Below are 23,342 nucleotides of genomic sequence, written 5' to 3' on the forward strand. Positions count from 1 at the left end.
TCTCTTCTTTGGCCTTTTTGCATGTTATGCAGCTTTAAATAGTTTTGTTGTTGTCGTTGTAAATCAAATTTGACCAGAAATAGATTTTTGACATTTTCAGACATTTTTCTTGAAGATTTAGCCCCTCACACATAGTGTTCTACAATAGGGAACAATGGGGCTAAAGGCCCCGGTGTAAAAGGCCCTTTTGAATGTTCTTCTTACATGACAACAAAAACAAAAACTTAACTAGACTTAACATACGTTAGTGTAGTTAGGTATTATGCCTATTGGTGTCAAGTTGCCAAGTGTGGAGGATAATACTCATAAACACACACACATTTTTTTAATCAATAGGCTATTTGATTTCACCCCCGCCCCTCCCTCCCCTTTCAATTAATAGGGATAATTCAGGTTTATTGGGAAACTTTTCCTCAGTCATCTCAAAAAAGTGTCCCAATCAACCTGAATTCACCCCTATCAACTAGTAATCATTAATTACAGTCAATCAGTGTGCAATATTTCAGATGCCACTGTGTGTTGAATTAGCAAATACAAATGTAGGCTAAATGGACAGCCTGTCATATTTGACTGAGAAACAGAATAGAGACAGACTTATTAAGAGTATGAATCGGTTATGGTAGAGTTTCCTGCTGTATTTTCTGCCAGTCGAGGCGCTGTTCAGTCGAAAGCTGTCAACAGGCCCACAGACAGCGCTGCTGAAACACGAACTCTTAGCTCAACACCAATTTTGACATCTTGCGCAAATTTACTTCTGAGGTGCCAGCGAAAAACATCTTTAACGACGTCGCCAATCGACATGATACGGGTTCCCAAGCCACAAACACGCCCTGCCCTTATAATAACCTCACGGGACTATTACAATACAGGTTTTGAGTTATGCAGGATTTGGAATAATAGACGTATTGCTAAGCAGTGTAACATATGTACGTTTATTGAAACGTGATCTAAAGCTCAATGCTCGTCGTATTAAAGCGCTCTAGTGTCACATTCACACGACATTAAACTCGGCCACAGTCGATGAGATGATGTCGGACTCCTCCATTTTCTCTCCTCAGACAAAATTAAATAAATAAATACACGGCAGAGAAAAACAAATGCGCTGTTTATATATTCACAAGTCCAAACATAAGGATCAACACGGTTTCGGTGTCGTTTCCATATGTTAGAGAAATGCGTTGTGATGCGTTGACAACGATATTTATGTGTGTCTTGTTTATTACACAAAATCTTAGTAGACTACCTACTGTATGTATATATGTACAAATAAGCCATTTTTATAGCGCAGCATTGCTGAACGCACGTTCGTCTTCACGCGCACTGTCATTTTATCAACTCTAATGTTAAAAAAACGTCGTTTAAAGACGAGTCACAACTTCTTGACCGTATAAAAGCCTTACTTCAAATCGAAATTTAACACTTTGTGGCCTGTGCCAGCACACACCAGACTCCATCTTGAATGATCAAGAGCGCTGAAACTTAAACATAATCGCGTATTTGCATACGCTTCCGAGTGTTTGTGTTAAATTTGTGTTTATTTCAGAATAGGATTTTATGTCACGTAAAGGAAAGCCTACCACTTAAGGGTAGAAATGTCCGTTACAAAAGCACAGTATATATCTTAACATATAAAAAAAAAATATTAAAAGGACGCCTAATGTTCGATTAAGCGTGCATTTGAGCGTTTTGAAATGTTTAATTGTGTTTTGGGATAAAGTGAAGCACAGGAGTTGAGAAGAGCTCCTCTCGCAAGGGGTTGGGTTGCCGTGCCGATTGGCTGCTGTTCTTAGACACATACAGTCACGGGCTTGAAACAGAACCAGGGGCAGGTCGACAGCAAGGAAACCATAATCATTGAAAATGAAAAGTACAACGTCCGCATCGTAACGCAGAGGTACGTTGTGACTCAGACATCGCGCACTGGGAAGGTTCCTCTCGGTGTGAGTGTTACAGTGCATGTGTTTTTATATTGAAGGGGTAGAGTGATGATGATAGCATGAATGTGTTCTCAGGTTCTCTGGCCTACTACTGCAGCTGCGGCTGGGATTTTCTTGATCCACTTTCACAATTTGGGAAAAAAGGTCATTTCACGCGCGCAAACGAAGAGTTGTCAATATGAATAACACTGGCCAACATTTAAATGGTAAGATTCCATCGGTGTTTCCTTAGGCATCACGTTTTATATGTTTTAAAATAACGAAATATCCGGTGCAACTCTGTGAACTCTGATGTTTGTTCGGGAGAGAGATATTATTAAAATAATAGCTCATAAATATTAATGAGATTAGCACGCGTGACAATGAGCACAGCGCTGCCAGTTTTTACATGCATGTCACTATTGTATCTCTTCATATAATACTTCTTTATGTGAATCATGTGTCAGAGTTCACTCTTCGCTCTGTTATATATGTGCGCCCGCTATCTTTCCTGCGTTCCTGTGTTATGGAGAATGTTCTAAATGGAACACCACTTCCCCTACTCGGAATAGTAAGCACTAAGCAGTACGTAATTAATCCGTTCCGAACGTTCAGTAGCGCTAAAAACTTTGTAAACGCTTAAGAATTTTACATGAAATTCTATAATGTAAACAAACCTCCGTTTAAGTCCTATATCTCAACTAGGAGAATCCAATTAAATGAATGATTTATATATATTTATACTCACTTATTTAGTATATTTCACTTGTTTGTTGAGCAAAATGATGCAGGTGAAAATATCCTTTTTTGGAGAAAGGAACATTTCAAATTATATTATAATAATTCAATAGTTCATATAATAATGGAGTAATTGGAGAAGTGTTTTAAATAATTGGATAAAAATCAAGTGTGAGTTTGACAGCCTGAAATTACTGAATGAACATGAACCTGGATCTCCTGTCAAAAAAGTTGTTGATGCTTACTAGGCTGGAAAAGGTTGCAAAACTATTTCTATACAGAATACAAATGGACTCTCTTACTCTACCAAGAAAAAAATATCATCTGCAAAAATCACTCCAAAAGCAGGACATATAATATTCAAGGAGAAACCTCAGAGTAACATCTAGAGATCTGGTTAGTGTTTGTGAGTCCACCATCAGCTAGACTAGACAGACAGGGCAGCAAGACAAATTTTAGTCTAAAATTTGACAAAGTACACGTGGATGACACTAATGGAAGTATGTTTTGTGGACAGATGAGCCAAAAAAGAGCCTTTTGGTGTTAATGATCCATTACGTTTGGAGAAAACCAAACACTGGATTAGGCTTAATGTACAAGTGAAAAGATGTAATTATATAAAAATATATAATACATAACTCCTTTTATGTAGTTAAAAGTTTTAGATGAAGATGTGACGCAAATTTAGGCCTACATTTTTTGCAAAATTTCCTAAAGGTTCATAAACTTGCAAACAACAGCGCTGGGCACTTGTTGCCAGCTTTGCTTTACTACTACCATTCTTTTTTCTTTTTTTTTAGCGAATCCACACAGAAGCACAATTTATACTTGTCTACTTATTTCATTTTAAGTTTTTTACTCTTCAGAGGAAGTGATGATGAAGTGAATGCTTACAGGATATGTATATACAAATTTGTTTTTCAGATAATGGAGCAGTGCCGGATTCGGTCACATATGCTTACTCTCAGTAATTCACTTGTTCACAGGTGCTGGATCTGCTTGACAGTATATGGAAAACTTCACCCATTGGCAGACAGACACTTGGCTTTGACCCTGGCCCTTCCTGTCTCACCTGTCCATGGGTTAAAAACTTAAGTAGTTTACTCATATTTGTCGCTAGAAAAGCCTTAGAGGCTTATGGAACTATGTGTGCACAAATAACTCAGATTGGTTTGTTGTAGCCAGACTGAGTTATTAACACATCTGTCTCAAAATGGATGCAGCTGTGACTGACAGCTGCACGTCCCCACCCAGCCCTGATTTTAGCCTGGACTCATCCAGTCCATTTGCAAATGGACTGCACTTTGAGTCAATTCTGTTTGAAGACGAGGACGAGGATGAAGTTATGGATTCAGAGACAGTGTCTCGGCTGGAACGAGCCTCGTGTGACTCAACAAGAGAACATACAACAAAAACAAATTTAAAGACAAAATTGGATGTCAAGCCTAGAAGCAAAATTTCAAAGGCTCGCTCCTCCTTGGGGAAAGAAGTCGTCCTTGAAGACAAGTCTAAAAGTGATTGTGGGCTTTCTTCTCATGTGAGCAGGCCTGCCAGGATTGTAATGGCAAGTTCACCATCAAACCACCACCAATATTATTAGATATCTCTTCATACGAAGAGCTGCTGTTCAGCTGTTCTGCAAACTTTTAAAATTAGGACCATGTCAATATAATGTTAGTTATTAATACGTTTAATTATTAATAAAATAATATAGTTGATCATTTATAAAAATATGCTCATAAAACGTATATGCTAAAAAATTGAATGAATCCTATTAAATATTTTTGTATGGTGACCGGTCGTGGCCTCGAGATCCTATGATGAGGGAACAACATATTTTTCTTGTGACCACGACTTCTTATGTTGAAGGAACGACATCTATTTCTTGTGGCCACGAGTTTAATGTGTAAACGAACCTGTAAACAGATATTATTAATAAACATTTTATTTTGAATTAAAAATGACAGACAATGCAGCATTAATATGATATATTATGCATTAATATTTATATGCATTAATATTTAATGCGGCATGAATATATATTAATATATTATATTATATTATATTATTGTAGCCTATTATAGGCCTATTAGGCTTTTATAGTAATTGAAATTATATCCATTTCTGTGCGATGGATTGATATAGGCTACTTAGCATATGACTATTTTTCTAGGCACACTTAAGGGGATTATATGAAGTTCACTTTACGGTTATTTAACATATTAGGCTATAATATTATTTTCGGCTAGTAATTAAATCATAATCATAAACATGTAATTAGTTGTGTCTATTTATGTCTCATTTATCGCCACACACTGGCGTAGCCTAAGCCTACAGAAATACAGTCATCAAGTCACAACTTTATTGGCATGATTGTCAGGTATATAAGGGATTTAAAAAGCATATGGCACTTTAAATATTAAAATAAATAATATAGAAAGTTAACTAGGTAAAGAGATACATGAAAAGGGAAAAATGAAAACAATCACATAGGCTAACAATGAATATAAAAACTTAACCAATAGTAAAACAAAGACTAGAAAAGAAACGATCAGTGAATGGATTTAAAATACTGTGGTATGGGATGGATAAAAAAAAAATTCTTGTAGGCCTATATTATTTTATGTTCTTACATATTATTTTAACATAATTAACCTAATTTATATATGATGTCTACCAGCAGACAAAAAAAACGAAACGAAAGGCTCTACCACCAGTGAAATATTTGGAGGGTGAAGTTATATGGGCTAAATTCAACCGTAGACCATGGTGGCCCTGTCAGGTGACTGTTCACCCATTTGAGGGGGTTTACCACAGAATTAAAGGTAAGTACACAACCACAGAAGCCATACTGTAGATGTCCCATCACCATTTCATGAACCAGATTCATAACTTTTCAGTCGCTTTTTTCCACACAATCCACCCACAAGAATGTGTATTGTCCTTCCTTGAATTGCTTTGTGCGATTGTGTTTCAGAGCCACCAGATAGGACCAATCGTCAGTATTTCCTCAAGACATTTGGGGAACCTGAAGAACAAGCATGGGTTCCTGAGCGATCTACTCATATATTTGTGGGTGGATATCAGTTTAACAATCTCCCTTTTGTGAAAGGAAGTGGACGCCAACAAGATGAAAACGTCAGACACTCTGTAATTTCTGAAACATCCTTTCAGTAAAATGGATATTGTGACCTTTTTAAAACCCTTGTGAAATTGTTACTCTTGGGTTACTTTGCAGATACCCAAGCGTTTTCTGAACTCTTGGAGAGCTAGTGTGGTTGAAGCAGAAGCACTTCTCCTGGAGAAACCAAGGGTCACCACTCCATGCTCAGACTTCTTCAAAACAATCTCGGAAGGAACCACAAATAACACAGAAAACAAAGTGTCTGTGCCAGTGGAATTACCCAACATTAGTCTTCTGAGCAATGGGACAGTTACGCAGAAAGACCACCTGAACACCTTACCACATAATCAGGGGTCTAAAAACAAAAAGAAACAAAGAAAGTCGTCAACACATTTGAAACCATCTGAGGAATTTCATTATGAGAAGGATAAGATTATGGAAGGGTTGGACAGTCCCTACTCTGACATTGATTCGGTACCACAGATCCGCAGATGTCCCAAAAGCTCTGAGCGAATATCAAATATCAAACAATCAAACTCAACCCCAAGTCAACTTCCCATTACAAATGACAAAGAAATCAAAAAGAATGTGGAGAACCAGGGTGGCCTTTGGTTCAGTAAAACAGGGAAAGGTCAAGTCAATGGGGGACTCGGTCGTGCTGGAATTAAATCTGTGAATTGTTCTTTTGGGAAGGTATCTTGTAAAATTAAGATGCCAGATTCAGCAAGCATGAAATCCAAGGACAATCAAATCACCGGACTTGAACATCTATCAACCGAAGCCAGGAAAGCTCTTGGTAGGAGAGTCAAGTGCCTTCCGGCAAGTAGTCGCCTGATGACGAGAGCACTGAAGGCAATGGAGGAGGAAGAGTGGATGAAAAAACAACTGGTAAACCAAGAGTCAACTTCAAATGTTGAAATAGGGAATTGTGTGTCTTCTTTTGACTTTACAATACATGAAACAACAGATGTAGACAACAGTGGCCCTTCACAGAAGATTCCAACTACCGCATGCTGTGATCAGAAAGAAGACTCAAACTTTAGCACACACACCCAGCTATCATCTGATCTTGAAAGTTGTAAAGACAATGAGCATTCAGTCAAATCTGAAGATGAAACTTCTTTGATATCTCAAGCACCTGTTGCTTTTCATTCATCCAAATTCAAACAAGAGAGTCACATTTCTGATTTATCTTCTAGTTCTACTACTCCATCTTTGTGCTTAAATATGGAAGATATGGAGAACATGAAAGAATTAACCTTCAAATCTCTAGCAAATGAACACAGTGGCCAGCCTCTGTCGTTTCATCCTGATGCAAACTATAAGTTTAGCACATTCCTAATGATGCTCAAGGATATGCACGATAGCCGGGAAAACGATGGAACAGCATTGATAATAGAACCGTTACCCAAAAATGTGAAGGATGAGCTGACCACAGTGAACACAGTAGTTACAGAAAAATGTCAATTAGGCAAAATCACATCCAAACGGAAGAAGGTGAAGCTGAAGTCTGGGACAAATAGTATCCCGGAAAATCATCTAAACCCTACAGTTTCAAAAAATGCTCAAAGACACAGTAAAAAAATTTGTTCGAAAAAGAAAACCACTGTGGTCACATCAAACATCCACTCCAAAGATTCATTTGACAAACTGATATCTGAGCTTCACCTGCCCTCAGAGGAACCAGAGACCTCAGCTAAGTTCTCTGCTAATGTGCCCAAAAAGCGTTGGCAAAAGTATGACCAAGTCAATAACAAAGCGTTAAATGCAGATGAAGGAGGTTGTATTCAAGAGACAAAACAATTACCCTCAGAAAATGAAAGTGAAGTTTTGGTGGGTGGCATAGATAAGTCTTTTTCTTTCGTGCCCGAGAAGGCAACTTCCATCAATGCATTAGAAAATACTCAAGCCAACTGTCAAAAAAATGACACCCCAACAGGTAAGGTAGACAATGCTAATATCATCTAAAGATTGAGTCAATTTTTAAGTGGGCTCAAAAATGTTTGTGCATTTTACAGAATGTAAACGTATTCGGAAACCTAGCAAAAGACTCATAGAATGGACAGAGGAATACGATCAATTGTTTTCTACTAAGAAGAAAGCAAAAAAGAAACCTGAGTCGTTTACTAAGGTAGCTAAGTTTATGCTAGCTAATCAAGTTCAAGTTGGATGTGTAAGTTATCCTGTATTGTGTAATTCGCTTTAACATGCTGAAATTTTTTTTTTAACTTCTGAATAGGTCGAAAACCACAATTGCAGTGGTCCAGTGGAGAAAACATCTGGCGAAAGTATACAGAATCCTCAGGTAACAGAACTAGGTGTGTCGAGGTCCCTGCCAGAATTACAGACCCCTCCTCCAGAAGACATGCCTCGGAGCACTCCTTCAATAAATACCACGCCATGTCAAGAGAGTCAAGTGTTGTCTGTTGACACGCTAACTCCACCTCCAGAAACAATCCCATCACCATGTGCTGAACTTTGCCATAAGGAGCAGCTTCAAAGACAAAATGCTTTGGCGATTGGTGAGTAGCTTTTTCTGAAGGTTTACATAATTATGAAGAAATTCACAAATTTTATAACTGTTTGGAAAAATACTGTAATATTTTTCAAACAATTCCATCACATTGTTTTACCATATGCAATGGTTAGACCCTAGTGCAAGCCAGGAAAACTTTTTTCCCCTACGTTTTAGTTTATTTATTGTTTTAGGGCTGACTATATTCATGACTTTTTATCAGAACAAAATTACCGTCAAAAAGAAATGATTGTTCATAATTTTGAATAGGTGATGGTGTGTGTCTAAGCACAAAGAGACAACGGAAACCCACCAAAAAGATTCTAGAAAGCTCCATTGAAGCTGAACCAATTCTCATGCCTAAAAGAAAGGTACTATTTAAAAAAACAGTTCACTTTGAAAGATAACTAGATAAAGAATAATTGTTATAAAAATTTGTGATTTTAGTCTAGTTAGCTTAGTCTAATGACATAAGGACAAAGGGAAATTGGGCTAATAGCATTATCATTCACAGGTGAAGTCACAGAAGATGTGCTCATCTGGACAATCTACAAGATCAGGTTTGACTGCTTTCAAAGCTCTGTTATTTTATTAAAATCATAATATTATTATATTGGACAACTTCATTACTCTAGGGACATAGCCAACAATCAGAGACAATTCAAGGGGCCACGTTTTCCGAACATGCAGCCCTGGGGTGCGTTTCCCATACAATGACGTAACTCGATGCTTAACTACCATAGTGCGATGCATTGCCGAAGAAAAACTAGCTAGTTAATACTTTCCCGAAACCTTATTGACGCAAATTTGCCGTTCAACAACATTGGTTAATGATGTCACGCAGGCGATGGAGTGATAACTTATTTAAATGAAATCGAATTAATGCTAGATGTTTTGCTATAAATTACGGACATGAAATCTGAGGACTATTTCAAAAATTTCTCAGTTATTTTGCTTTATTTCCAGATTCAATCATAAGCTCGTTCTTACGTACTAGAGCACATATGCACATGCACACTCTTCAGAAACGGTGCTTTAAATCTTTTGACAAACTAAAAGATGTAAATGACATTTGTATGTATTCAAAATAAAACATATAGATTGTACTGAATGTCATCTTGCTTATTTTGCTCCACATAAGGGTTTATTAAGTCCATACGACATGCAAACAAGAGGTCGGAGCTGTCGTTCTTACCACACAACTTTTTGATGCCGTTTGCGAATGTTCGGGTAACACAGACTCGTTGAACTATGCTAATAACGACGGAACTTGCGACCATAGTTGGCTAACGATGCTTTTGGGAAACGCACCCCAGGTCAATTTTGCACTGAAAGATGTATGTCCATCAGTTACATTTTCAACAATAATCTAATCTAGTTGAAAATGATGGTTTAAGCTCTAGAAGATCTGGCATATTCTGCCACTGAACTTTATTATTTTTTATACGTTTATTTGGTGCCTTAGTTGTCTTTTGTTTTACAATCTAATTGTACAAAGTAATTGTATTGTAAATGAAGGAATGGGACAACAATCATCTAAAAGTAAGAACAAGCTGTCTTCCGAGTCCATCGACAAACCAACTGACCCAATAATAAAAAGCACAGAGATGGAGATAAAAGTTGCCCCTGCAATGCCTCATACAGTTGACCCAGAATCAACAGCGGATGACTCAGATGCTCTCAGAGGCTCAAGTTCAGAGGTCAGTAAAACGATCTCTTGAAAACAGTTTATTATTTCTTAATGTTCACTTGATTGGGTACACCTATACAACTGCTTCTAATCAGCCAATTCAATCAGCCAGAGAATTCAATGAAAATTATTTAAATCAATCTTTTTAAATGCTCATTTAATTAATTAACCGGAATATCTGGCATTTCGTTCAGATGCTTGAATCTAGTTATGGCTTGTGTTCTGAAAAAGAAGAAAATCCACAATCTGATGAAGGACTCTCGGATAATAAACAACTCTCAGAGGAGAACGGTGGCAGCATCTTACTCAAGGAAAATGTGTGTCAGGTAGGTGTGTTGAGGCCCGTTTACATCAAGAATTATAACTATATTAGTGTCCACGCCAACGGTCAATAACAGTTATGTCGTCTGCTGTGTTAAATACTCAAGCAAGCTCTTTAAAGTCAGGTGAATTCTGATTGGCTGGCAAGGTTTATTTATCATTAATTGTCCAACAAATCACTCTGAAAGTATTTCAATGATATTGTTCCTTTTCCCTAAGAAAGGGGTGTGGTTTAAGCGGGCTAATTGATTGGTGAAGTCCAGCAAATGTCACGCAGACAGAAGTCTGTTGATTCACCATGGCTCCGTCCGAAAACTTAAAAATGCTGCTTTTGGAGGATACATTCCAGGGTAGGAAGGCATCAAGGCACGTCCGAATCCAATATTAGCTTAACTTCCTCTCTCCTGAGATACCTTCATCTGATAGATTTTTGAAGGCAGCATAGATGTATCCTTCACTGTCTTTGATATCCCACAATCCTGTGCTTTTCACTGCCTCAGAAGTCTGTCCGAAATGAGTTTTGTGATGCGCAAACGCTTCCTATAAAGTCCTTGTCTGATTAGGCTACAAGTCAGCCGCCTTAATTTTTCGGACGCAGCCCATAAGATTTAATCATAAACAAATGACAGTGTCAAATGAAATGACATTATCAATCAGAAAAAATTATAACTATATTTCAGACTAAAGGGATAGTTCACCCAAAAATGAAAATTGTCACCTTCTGAAGCGAAGCGATGTGTTATATGAAAAATATCCATATATATCCATATACCCAATATCCAAATGAACATACGGATTCCACTTAAGTCTAAAGCGCAACTTATGTGAGTAATGTGAAGTACTGCTGATATTTACGCTACGCCATGATGCACTACGCTACTTCCGACGTTACAAGTTGCGTAAGTTGCGCTTTAGGCGCAAGTAGACTGCGTATGGCCTGAAGCTAGAATTTTACTTTATAAAGTTTTAAATATGAATATTTTTCTTACTCAAACTCATCGCTTTGCTTCAGAGGGCCTTTATTAATCCCCTCGGAGCCGTGTGGAGCACTTTTATGATGGATAGATGCACTTTTATGGACTTCAAAACAGAAACAGCCATTCACTGCCATTATAAAGCTTGGAAGAGCCAGGACATTTTTTAATATAACTCTGATTGTATTCGTCTGAAAGAAGAATGTCATATACACCTAGGATGATTCGAAGGTGAGTAAATCATGGGCTAATTTTCACTTTTGGGTGAACTATCCTTTAAGATGTTTCAATGAAGTGATCTTGATCTTGATCTTGATCTTTATCATTTGAAATATGAATTCACAAAATTCAGTTGTCGATAACTATGGTATATTAGACAATCCCTCAATGACCTCCTCCTCTGCTGTTTCTGAAGGCCTGTGAGAAGCAGGGAGATCTCCTTCTGTGCGAAGGGCAATGCTGTGGGGCATTCCACCCACAATGCACTGGTCTGAACGAGCCTCCCGCAGGAACATTTTTATGTCAGGAGTGCACGTCTGGTGAGTGCCTGCTTCATAATTCACAAACCAACAATTTGACTTGAAATAATTTTACAGCTTTTAACAGCTGGTTTTGTGAATATTTGAATAGGTATACACTCATGCTTTGCTTGTAAGAGCCTGGGTGAGGACGTCAGGCGCTGTATGCTTCCTGGATGTGGGAAGTTCTACCATGGGGAATGCGCTGCCAGCCATGCACCCACTGTACCTCTGAACCGGGCCTTTCGTTGCCCTCTCCACGTCTGCCTGTCGTGTTTCATCACAAACCCTACCAATCCGTCCATATCTAAAGGTTTGTTGTGCTTAGAGCAGTTAGGTGCTAGATCATGTGATGACCCCTGCCTTAAAAAAACAAAACAATTCCACCTGGGAACAGCGATATATTTACATATGTAAGATTCAGTCCATAAAGTGTGGGTCCAATAAAGTTGTTATTTTTAATTAGGTGAGTTATCTCGTCATCATGGCAACATCATGGATGCTGTGTTTGTTGGACCAGTACGAATCAGCATTAGGATGTTATCTTGCAAACTAGGTATACCGATATTATTATAACATGAAATATTCATGGGCTGTATTGACCAGAATATTAACAATACAGATAAGCCCATGATTATTTCATGTTGTGGCCGATATGAAAATTCCATGTTATTTTGTCTAAATCATTTTAAAATTAAATACTTTTTAAATAAAACCAATCATTTGAATTAGGTGAATTTGTGCATCACAACATTATAATGTACAGTATGAACAATTAATATTAATTTTGAGATTTGCTAAGTATTACATTTAACAGTATTTTTTTGTGTTTTTAAAGATTCACTTCAAGTGAGTGGCAAAGGTAATCTAAATTTAAAACTAAAGGAAATTAGCACGTACATTTAAATGTCAAATTTCGCCTGACAAAAAAAAATGGTAAGGCTCTGATATACTTCAAGCGAAACCTAAGATTGAACTGCTGTGACATCATTTCGAACAAATTCAGGCCAAAACAAAGTTAATTTAGGGAGTTTGAAACAGCTTGCCAAAGCAAACTTTCCAGAAAAGTTCGCTCCAGCTGGAAAACACCTTAGTACTATCATTGGTCCGTGGCGACTACGTAATAGAGTGGTGCAGGTATGACATCACTTTGTAGGCCAAAGCACGGAAGCGAGTTTTAGTATTTTAGCACTTCAGGCTCCATCGTCCCGGAGTCAATGGGTTTTTTGAATGGGGTTTTGGTTAAATGGCTGAAATAAGGTCTGTGGAGAACACATGCTCAAGACACTTTCATGTCTTATTCTACGACATAAAATACATCAATATTACCCCACTTGTGGTTTTTTGAAGCTGTTACGTGTCTTGAAAAATGCAGTTGCTAACAAGTGGCTAAATGTGACTACAGAGGCTGTCGAGGAGATTAAACGTCATCGGGTAACAGGTAAACTCAGTCCGCTTTTACAGCCTCATTGTGCTTATAATTGTGCTCTTAAAATCTATTCTAACTCAAATGTTCTGGGAAAATGGTTTTAGATAAAAACTGAAAGAGTTGTCAGAGGCTTAATGATGATGACGTTGAATTTGTGGGACCGTGGTGTAGTTAGTTTATAGCAGGGATCAGCAACTCCGGTCCTGGAGGGCCACTGTCCTGCAGAGTTTAGCTCCAACCCTAATTAAACACACCTGAACAAGGCAATCAGTGTTTTCAGGATTACTAGATAGATACAGGCAGGTGAGTTTTTATCAGGGCTGAAGCTAAACTCTGCAGGACAGTGGCCCTCCAGGACCGGAGTTGCTGATCCCTGGTTTATAGCCTACCTTTAGCTTTTTACTTCTGGCGACTGCATTTAGGCTTCAAAAATCATAAAAGTTGTGTTCATCTGTGATAATAATCTTGATGGACAAAACATGCAAGTATCATAAACTTTTGTTGGTCACAGAGCTTGTTTTTAATAGCGATAATCCAAAAGCCTATAGGAACATCCTATTGGGTTTTTGTCGAGGGAACCAGCGTGATGCTAACTGCCGGTTGGCCTACAAAGTGACATCATACCTGAACCACTCTATAGGCAGGTGTGCGCAGAGTCTCCACTTTCTTTCACGTCAAAATCTAGAGCCGAATACAAACATATCCACGTTGCTATGATCAGATGCTTTTCTTATGCTTTATAAAAAAAATAAAAAATTGTTGTGTTTATTTTGTAATTGAGAAGAAAGCGAGTTGCACATATTTACATATTCATCTAACCGTCGCTCTTAGAAGTGTGGGCGGCTTCAGATGTTCGCTAACAGTATATCGCTGGTCACGTATTTCAAACTTGTGAGTATATCAGGGCCTTTAGTGTTCACCATCTAAAACACATATTTTTCAAAAGTGGGTGCTTTTATTATGAAAATCTCTGTATTTTGTGCCTAGGCCAGCTAACCCGCTGTATCAGATGCCCTGTGGCGTATCACGCCAACGATAACTGCGTTCCTGCTGGGAGTGTCACACTCACCCACAGCAACATAGTGTGTCCCAACCACTTCACACCAAGAAAAGGCTGCCGCAACCACGAGCATGTCAACGTCAGCTGGTGCTTCGTCTGCTCAGAAGGTTCATTCAGCTGTTTGCTGAATCACAATTTGCACCTCTGATTTTAGTGTGTGCACTAAATCATTTACATTATATGAATGGCTTTAGTAATCCTTGATAATTCATTCAATTCAGCTTAAAAGAACTTCCCTAAGAAGCTCACTTTATTAAACCCTATCAGAAACACTTCTTCTCTGTATCTGTATCACTTCCCTCTACAGGTGGTAGTCTGCTGTGTTGTGAGTCATGTCCTGCGGCATTTCACCGAGAGTGTCTCAACATCGACATGCCAGAAGGCAGCTGGTACTGCAACGACTGTCGTGCTGGAAAGAAACCTCACTACAAGGAGGTAGTGTGGGTAAAAGTGGGCCGCTACAGGTCAGCATGCACACAGCCGACCCTTATCATTCCTGTTTTGTACAGTCAGTGTACACAACAGTTTCTGCTCTACTCTTTGTTAGATGGTGGCCGGCAGAAGTTAGCAATCCCCAAAACATTCCTGAGAATATCCTACGCATGAGACACGATGTCGGAGAGTTCCCAGTGCTTTTCTTCGGCTCTAATGACTACCTGTGGACTTACCAAGCCCGTGTTTTCCCTTACATGGAGGGTGATGCCAACAGTAAAGAGAAAATGGGAAAGGGAGTTGACTCTACCTATAAGAAAGGTATATCTTCTGCAACTAATTATTGTTGCTTGCTTTTGGTACTATTTCTAATGCCCTATCGTTTTCTTAGCAATCAGATTAACATTTTTAGCTCAGTGAATGATAAAACGGGTGTTAACATCTATATTAAAGCAAAACAAATGTAAAATAAAACTATAAAATATATGTAAAATATTGTGCGTGCATAATTATTATGCTAGTTAATATTCTGATCACTTTTTTTTTTCCAAGCACATTTGACCAATTCCAAACCACTATAATCTGAATAACTTCTATTTATTTCGTATTTAATCATTTATAAGAGATATATAATTGTTAAGGAAGGCTGGAAGTGAAAAACGCCTTAATTATTAAGCAGGTTTTCTTTTACAGTTAAAATAGGCCAAAAAATAGATTTAACTCGCACTGAAAAGTCAAAAACTATTAAATGCTCATGAGAAGGATGCAATACTAATGCAATAATAGAAATTGCTAAATTAAGGCGTGACCAATGGACAGCAAAACGCTCATTGGTTCAGCAGGGTCATACAAAAACAGGCCAGGAAAAAGACACATTAACGGCAAAATAAATTGGAATTAATGTGAATAATTAGGTGTGAAACCAAAAGGAACCCTTTAGACTCCAGTGCCACCATTTTCCAAAACTGCAACCTACATGGAGTCTCCAGAAGTACAAGGTGTCAGGATCTCTGAGACTTTGCTATGGTAAAGAATCCTGAAACATGACCCACACTAAATACGAATCACAAGCTGAAGTGTTGTGAAATACACAAAGACTGTTTTTTTATAGGCCTTATAGACAGATAGGTTGTCTATAAACAGTCTTCATGTATTGCATTAGTTTTGCAAGTAAGTACAAGGTGTCAGGATCTCAGAGACTTTGCTATGGTAAAGAATCCTGAAATATGACCCACGGCACACTTAATAAGAATTACAAGCTGAACAAAGTATTGTGAAATACATGAAGACTGTTTATAGACTACCTATCTTTCTGAAGGCTTTATAGACAGATATGTTTAGAGTGACTCTTGAGGGACCAGTTCAAGTCAGACAACAGCAGGGAGTCGTGCTGTGAGCTGCTATAACAATGAGCAAGACAAACCTTTTAGGGGTCAGGGAACTGATCAGATCCAGAGAGTCCAACATGCCGGACGGGACCTTAACTTTAAAGGAATAGTTCTCCCAAAATGAAACTTCTGTCATTATCCGAATGAAATCTGCCTAATGTCATTCCAAAACTGTTTGACTTTTCTGCGGAACACAAAAAAATATATTTTAAAGAATGTTTCAACTGTCAAGTCAATAGGGTCCAGAACAAAATGGCTTTCATTTTATAGTCAAAAACACTTTTTTCAAAATACTATACAGTACACAAGTGAGTGTTAGATGACGGCAAAGGTCATTTAAATTCATAAATAGGGAAATGTACAAATACATATACAATACTGACCGATACCCATAAATTATAAAAATCTTTAATATAGGCTGATAGGCTAAAAACACGTGTGACTCCTTAACGACTTCGTAGCAATCCCTTAGCAACCATCCACAACACCCTAGCAATCGTGAAGGCGACATTTGCACACACAACTCATGTAAAAACCTAGTTGTCTTACATGATTCTTGGTGTAGCTGAAATCAGTGATCAAATGAAAATGTCTGAAATCAAAATGTTCAATTTGTTTTAGCTTTGGAAGAAGCTGCTCTAAGGTTCAAAGAACTGCAGGCAGAGAAAGAACTACGGCAGCTCCAGGAGGACCGACAAATTTACAAGAAACCCCCACCATACAAACATATTAAGGTACATGACCATTACAAGACACACTATGAGACTGATCGCTAGCTTTATGTTACGATGGTATGTTGTAATCGTATCTTGGTTAAATCCAATAGGTGAACAAACCAATTGGCAAAGTGCTGATCATCTCAGCAGACCTTTCGGAGATTCCTCGCTGCAACTGCAAAGCGACAGACGAGAACCCCTGCGGTATGGACTCAGAGTGCATCAACCGCATGCTGCTGTACGAATGTCACCCACAGGTTTGTCCCGCAGGCGAGCACTGCCAGAACCAGTGCTTCACCAAACGGCAGTACTGCCAGGTGGAGATCTTCAGGACACTGTCTCGCGGCTGGGGACTGCGCTGTGTGCACGACATCAAAAAGGTGAGCTGATTTCGAATATTCTTCATGGGCAGTGTCTCAAACATCATTCATGCAGACCACACAATCAAAAGCCCGAAAGTATACTTTGTTCGTGTTCCAGAACTGTCCACATAATGCAATTGCTCATAAAACAAAGGTCCACTACGTAGTGTATCCATTCACACTCACAATAAATGAAGTGTACTCTGAAGGGATTTGCATGCTCAACTGTGCGCAAGATGGAGTTGAATGCGGAAAACATTATATACCTCACAGTTGTATAACGCTTAGCATGGTGCTAAACTAAATTGCTCCAAATCAACAATATCATAATTTTGCTTCTCTTTCTGTAATCACACCAAAGACTGTGTTCGGTTTTAGAGTAAACAAACTTTCGAAAAGTGACTTTTTTAAAATATTGAGCATTAGAATTTTTCCAAAGATATTTAACAATTAGTCCATCTCAGTCCTCCCCCTTATAATGTCTCTACAGAGAGCCGATATGTATGTGGATATAATTAGCTTTAGCTTGTCCAGTCTTCTTTCTAAACAAGTCTTTGTTTTTAACGCTTGACCCAAGGGAGGATTTGTTAACGAATATGTTGGAGAGGTGATTGATGAGGAAGAATGCCGTGCCCGGATTAAACACGCTCAGGAGAACAATATCGGCAATTTCTACATGCTTACGTTGGACAAAGTGAGGTTCTAAAACTACAACACTAGTGTCTCCTAAGATTTTTGTTATAGAAGCTGAACAGATTGCTTTGTGGTTTCTGAAAGGATCGAATTATTGATGCCGGGCCCAAGGGAAATGAAGCCCGTTTTATGAACCACAGTTGCCAGCCAAACTGCGAGACCCAAAAATGGACAGTCAACGGAGACACACGTGTTGGGCTCTTTGCGCTCACAGATATCCCTGCTGGTAAGTCAAATTCTTTTTATATAGAAGACTCTGTGGTAAAGCCTCACATTTACACCGCTTTTTGCAAAAACATTGATGTGCATTTTCTTTAAAGGCACAGAGTTAACATTCAACTATAACCTTGAGTGTCTGGGCAATGGGAAGACAGTGTGCAAGTGTGGTGCATCGAATTGCAGTGGATTCCTGGGAGTGAGGCCAAAAGTAAGCAGATGATCTTTTATATAGTGTAACGTAATGTTATAGATTGATCATTGATTTGTCTGATACAATAATATACACTGCCGGGCCAAAACAAAAAGTCGCTGTTTGGATAGGCAATTGCTTAAGAGTCTATGACTGGATCATTATTGCAGTGATTATTATGTTTCTAGCATGTTATATGTCTGGCAACAGTTCTTCTAACCCTAATTGATGGAGTGTGTAGCTTTTCATTTCTTAAACAACCATGTAGGAAAACACATCAAGACCATATTCCAGGATGGCAGTGTCAAGATTCATCAGGCTCAAATTGTGAAAGAATGGTTGGCAGGGAGCATGAAGAATCATTTTCACACATGAATTGGCACCTCTGAGTCCAGACCTTAAATCCATTGAAAGTCTTTGGGGTGTGCTGGAGAAGACTTTACAGAGTGCTCGACTCTTGCATTGTCAATGCAAGATCTTGACCAACCGATGCAACTCTTGATGGAAATGACATCACAACATGTATTTTGGTCAAGATCGTGTATTTACAATGCAAGAGTCAAGCACTCTTGCAAAGTCTTCTCCAGCACATCCCAAAGACTTTCAATGAATTTAAGGATGGACTCTGGAGAGGTGCCTATTCATTTTCTAATGTAAATCTGTCCGATCTTCACAATGAAGTTTTTAGTATCCAAAGCATTCTTGCAAATTCAGTGGTCCTTTCTGCTTTGATAAGTGATTGAGGTTAGACATCAACTCTGTGTCTATCAGAACAACCCCCCATCAGATGATAAAGGCCGTAAACTGAAGAAGAGGTCCCAGATGAAGCGCAAATCCCAGCAAGTAATCAAGGAACGGGAGGATGAGTGCTTTAGCTGTGGAGATGGAGGACAGATTGTGTCCTGCAAGAGGCCAGGCTGTCCTAAGGTTTACCATGCCGACTGCCTCAATCTCACCAAGAGACCTGCAGGTCAGTCTTTCATGAAGTATTCTCAAACAGGCCACTCACTGACCATAAAGTCATTCAGCTCAGGTCAGCTCAGTGTTGATTCAGTTTAGTTCAATAATAGTGCAAAGTTCATCAAATTATGAAACAAGCTTAATTCAGCTGTAAGCAACTCTATAAAAGGCAATAGTGTTGTTATTCAGCTCTAGTCAGTTCAATGTTGATTCAGTGGAGTTCAATAATGTCAATGTTGCAGAGTTCCCTTTCAGTCGGTCACGTTCAATGTTACATCAACGTCCCCGACGTCTTGGGATCCCCGTCTCCGTTCCCTCCTTCAGGGAACGAGGGTTACATGCATAACCGAGACGTTCCATATATGTCGTCTCCGTTCCCTCCTTCAGGGAACGAGAGTTACATACGTAACCAAGACATTTTCAGAGATTCAGTGAGAAACTTGTTTTGCGTTTCAGGCCGTTGGGAGTGTCCCTGGCATCAGTGTGACCTGTGTGGACAGGAAGCAGCTTCCTTCTGTGAGATGTGCCCTAGTTCCTATTGTGTCGAACATCGGGACGGCATGCTTTTCATATCCAAACTGGATGGGCGATTGTCATGCAGCGAACACGACCCCTGCGGCCCCGAACCCCTGGAGCCTGGCGAGATCCGGGAATGCCCCGGGGAACTCGCCACACCGTACCCTATAAACGTCATCAGAGATGCCAAAACCAAAACCACAACCCGAAACACTATGGATGTCCCGCAGGCTCCCTCTCCCCCTGATATAGCCCCTCATGTCTCCTTTAGCCCTCCCAGTAGCCCTCCACCACTTAACATCTCTTTAAACTGTGCATATTCACCCATCTCTCCCTATGGAGAAGAAAACGAAGAAGAGGAAGAGAGTTTGATGCACTTAGAAATGGATGATGAGAAGAGCGTATCTCAAGATAATTCGGAACGGTTGAGGATAAAGAAGAAAACCGAAGTATGAAGGTTTAATCTATTGACTATCGAAGCAAACTAACCCGGGGTTTAAATGTCCCAAACAGACCTCTTTTCAGCCATGTTCTTGTTTTCTCACACTAACTTTCACTGAGGGTATCTGGTGTACTTTGAATTCCAATCACTACAACATACTTGAAGATGGGACTCAAAACGTTTTGCATCTCCTTCTGTAATCTCTTGCTGATTTTATGAGGTTGGTTCGAACTACACTGAGGAAGATGACAATGCTTACGCAAAAAAGATTCAAACAATGATTGAACAGTATCCACTTCATACAACGCCATCACCAGTTACAACATCATGGGACGTCATGAGATTTCGGCCATCTTATTATTTCTTGCTACATCTGGCACTATGAAAGATGTTGAGCATCACAAAAAAGCAACAATGGAGAGAATAAAGATACAGTATTGAGGGAAGGGAATATATTTTTCCATGGAAATGCCATTGCCTTCTTCATCGAGTCAAATAATAATGACTATAAATAATACGTACTGTTACCAAAACTCATTTGTTCTGTATATTTGCTCTGTGAACAAATAGTACAGAACATAAGCTAAGGTTAAATTTTACTATTGAAAAAGTGGTTGATGTATTCAAGCCCAAAGTATATTTTGGTTTTTATGTGAATGCTATATGCATACAAGTGCGTGTGATGTAAATTTCGTCTTCAGCATAGTACACGTACTGTACACATGCAGCCCGACTTTTGTAACCGTGTGCACTTTATTTACACTAATAATCTTGTACACAAGGTGGCAACTCTGGGACGAACTGTTTAAAAAAAAAAAAGGAAACGTAAGAGATGGAACAGCAAACTTCTGAAGCAACTTGATGAGCAATTGTGTGAGCACGGACATTAGACAAAGGTGAACATTTCTAGTGCACGTGTCAACCGCCTATATTGGCATATGCTGTCAAATTGATTATACTTTGAAAGGCTATGTGTTTGGCTGTACGCATATACAAAGCATTTGTATCAAAACTGAAATATACTTTGTTGACGGTAATTAAAGTGCCCCTATTATGCTTTTTCAGATATTACCTTTCATGCAGTGTGTAATATAGCTGTTTAATATATTTTTTTGCAAAATTGTGTCCATTAATGCAGATTGTCTATTGTTCTTACTACTTCGAGTGATGATAAAGGATGGAGCGAAACTTTAATGTTACACCCGTCATTCACGCTCGGCTAACGTATGCACCGTTATTGATTGTTATAGATACAGTTCCTGCATGTGCACTGCAATAAATTAGAAATATACACATCGGTTTGTTGATGAACAGACAGTTGTTAATGCTGATGGTAAGGAATTACAGTTGCGACATCTCATAATGTATGACAGAGTAAGTAGCATATCACTGAGAAACGTCCTGCTCAAATCATCCTTGCGATGGAGGTTCGGGTTGAATTACTAGTTCTTCTAATATTTCATCTTAGGACTCGTGCTCGGATTGATATGGTAAAATCAACACCAATTTCCGACACACGCTGTTAGCGGTAGACCAATCACAACAGAGTGGGTCATTTGGCCAATCAGAGCAGAGTATCTTACGGAAAGGAGGGATTTTTTAGAGAGACTGAATCATCGGACGAGTCGTTTGAGAATCATTGAAAAATGTGGTGATGTGCAATGTATATTATGAAAGGATTTTTTTTACCTTTGATGCATGTTGCAGGAGACTTCCAAAACACAATTAGGAACCTTTAAAACAGCATAATAGGGGCACTTTAATACAATTAAAATATCAGTGTCTTGATCCTGTATTTTCCACATTGTATTATAGCCAGCCGTTTAAATTTCTTTAGACTTCAAGACTTATCATTTTATTAAAGCACTTTTGTATAATAATCCAAAATTTGCCTGCTAACACATCCTAAAACAAAGAACATTACAAGAATGCTTGTAATTTATTTGAGATAATTTCGGAAATTTCCCCAGAAATGTCTTCGAATTAATCTTCAAAATCCATACGAGCTTGATGCAATTTATAAAGGAAGTGTTCCTCTGTTTTAATTGATTATATCAACCGAAGAGACAGATATTCCCACAATCCTCTGGTGTAAATTGTGCTGTGAATTTAAAGGTGAACTGTGTGATTTTTGAAACGCTTGCGACATCCAACAGTTACAAAACGCTCAAACAAACAGGAAGTCCTGTCCCAACTCACACCAGGGCAATCTTATAAAAGCGCAACTATGAGGTCTAGTTAGATAAGCAAATAGATGAGCTGTTTTATCATGTTGTATATGTTTTTATACATTTAAGCTATATGAAAGAAAGTAACAGACTTTGCAATCCGGATAAGTAAACCCTCCCAGTCAAGTCTTTGGCATTTGTTGACTTCATGTTAAATCAACATACAATTTGAACTGAGACTGCTCATATTTCTAGTCCTCTATCATCTTTTGTCAAGCTAATGTATAGGACAAATGATTTTGGCCTGTTACTTGTCTACACTCCTGAATTCCCTTTTCTGATTTTCCTGACCCCTGTCTAACTGATCAAGTTTTCTTCATGTTGAACAGCATTTAAACTTTTTTTTTTTTACTGTATTCCTGTATAGAATTGTTAACTTAATAGTTTTAATGCTGCTCCTAGAGTCATTCCACTTTATTTCAGACAAATTATCAAGCAAAAGGGGGAAAAAATGTGTTGCCTTGTCAGAGATTTTAATTGTGCTGTAGTGCTTTGTACAGAATAAACAACAGTACACACTTCTTGCTGCTGTTTTTATTACCTCCCTGTATATAGTTTGATCTAAATTGTATTTCATTTATTTATTGCATTTGCCAGTCATTAATTGTCAGTAATCAAATGGGTGGGGAATTGAAACTATTAAATCTCACAAAAAATGCTTGGGTCATATTTCACCCCCAAATAAAAAAAAATTCTATTTCACATAGAGATGATGAAACATGTTTTAGGATCGTTGACATGTTTCGCATTGCAGCATTTATTTATAGCATTTATAAGCACATTTCCACATGCAATTATTAGCCAACAATAATGTGAAAAAAAAAAAATATCATTACTGTAACACAAAACTATTCTACATTGTAAACCAAGAATACATAATGGTAGACTTTGTTATACAGTACTTTATATAT

The 23,342-nt window shown here is 38.4% G+C and overlaps 1 protein-coding gene across 1 annotated transcript; it reads left to right on the top strand.

Annotated features, from left to right (window-relative positions):
* The first annotated feature begins 1,788 nt into the window (after positions 1–1,788).
* On the top strand, positions 1,789–23,033 carry nsd1b (nuclear receptor binding SET domain protein 1b). Its single transcript, XM_081390347.1, has 24 exons — positions 1,789–1,894; positions 2,013–2,143; positions 3,641–4,218; positions 5,338–5,479; positions 5,632–5,804; positions 5,893–7,717; positions 7,797–7,909; positions 8,018–8,300; positions 8,564–8,664; positions 8,808–8,853; positions 9,812–9,993; positions 10,178–10,309; positions 11,694–11,817; positions 11,909–12,109; positions 14,213–14,392; positions 14,593–14,749; positions 14,833–15,038; positions 16,727–16,839; positions 16,932–17,201; positions 17,761–17,877; positions 17,961–18,102; positions 18,197–18,303; positions 19,057–19,255; positions 19,702–23,033. Exons 3-24 carry the CDS (start codon positions 3,868–3,870, stop codon positions 20,214–20,216), a joined length of 5,679 nt encoding a protein of 1,892 aa, XP_081246473.1. The 5' UTR covers positions 1,789–1,894; positions 2,013–2,143; positions 3,641–3,867; the 3' UTR covers positions 20,217–23,033.
* The last annotated feature ends 309 nt before the right edge of the window (positions 23,034–23,342 follow it).

This window comes from Scardinius erythrophthalmus (assembly GCF_964197995.2).
Source record: "Scardinius erythrophthalmus genome assembly, chromosome: 17".
NCBI classification, from domain to species: Eukaryota; Metazoa; Chordata; class Actinopteri; order Cypriniformes; family Leuciscidae; genus Scardinius; species Scardinius erythrophthalmus.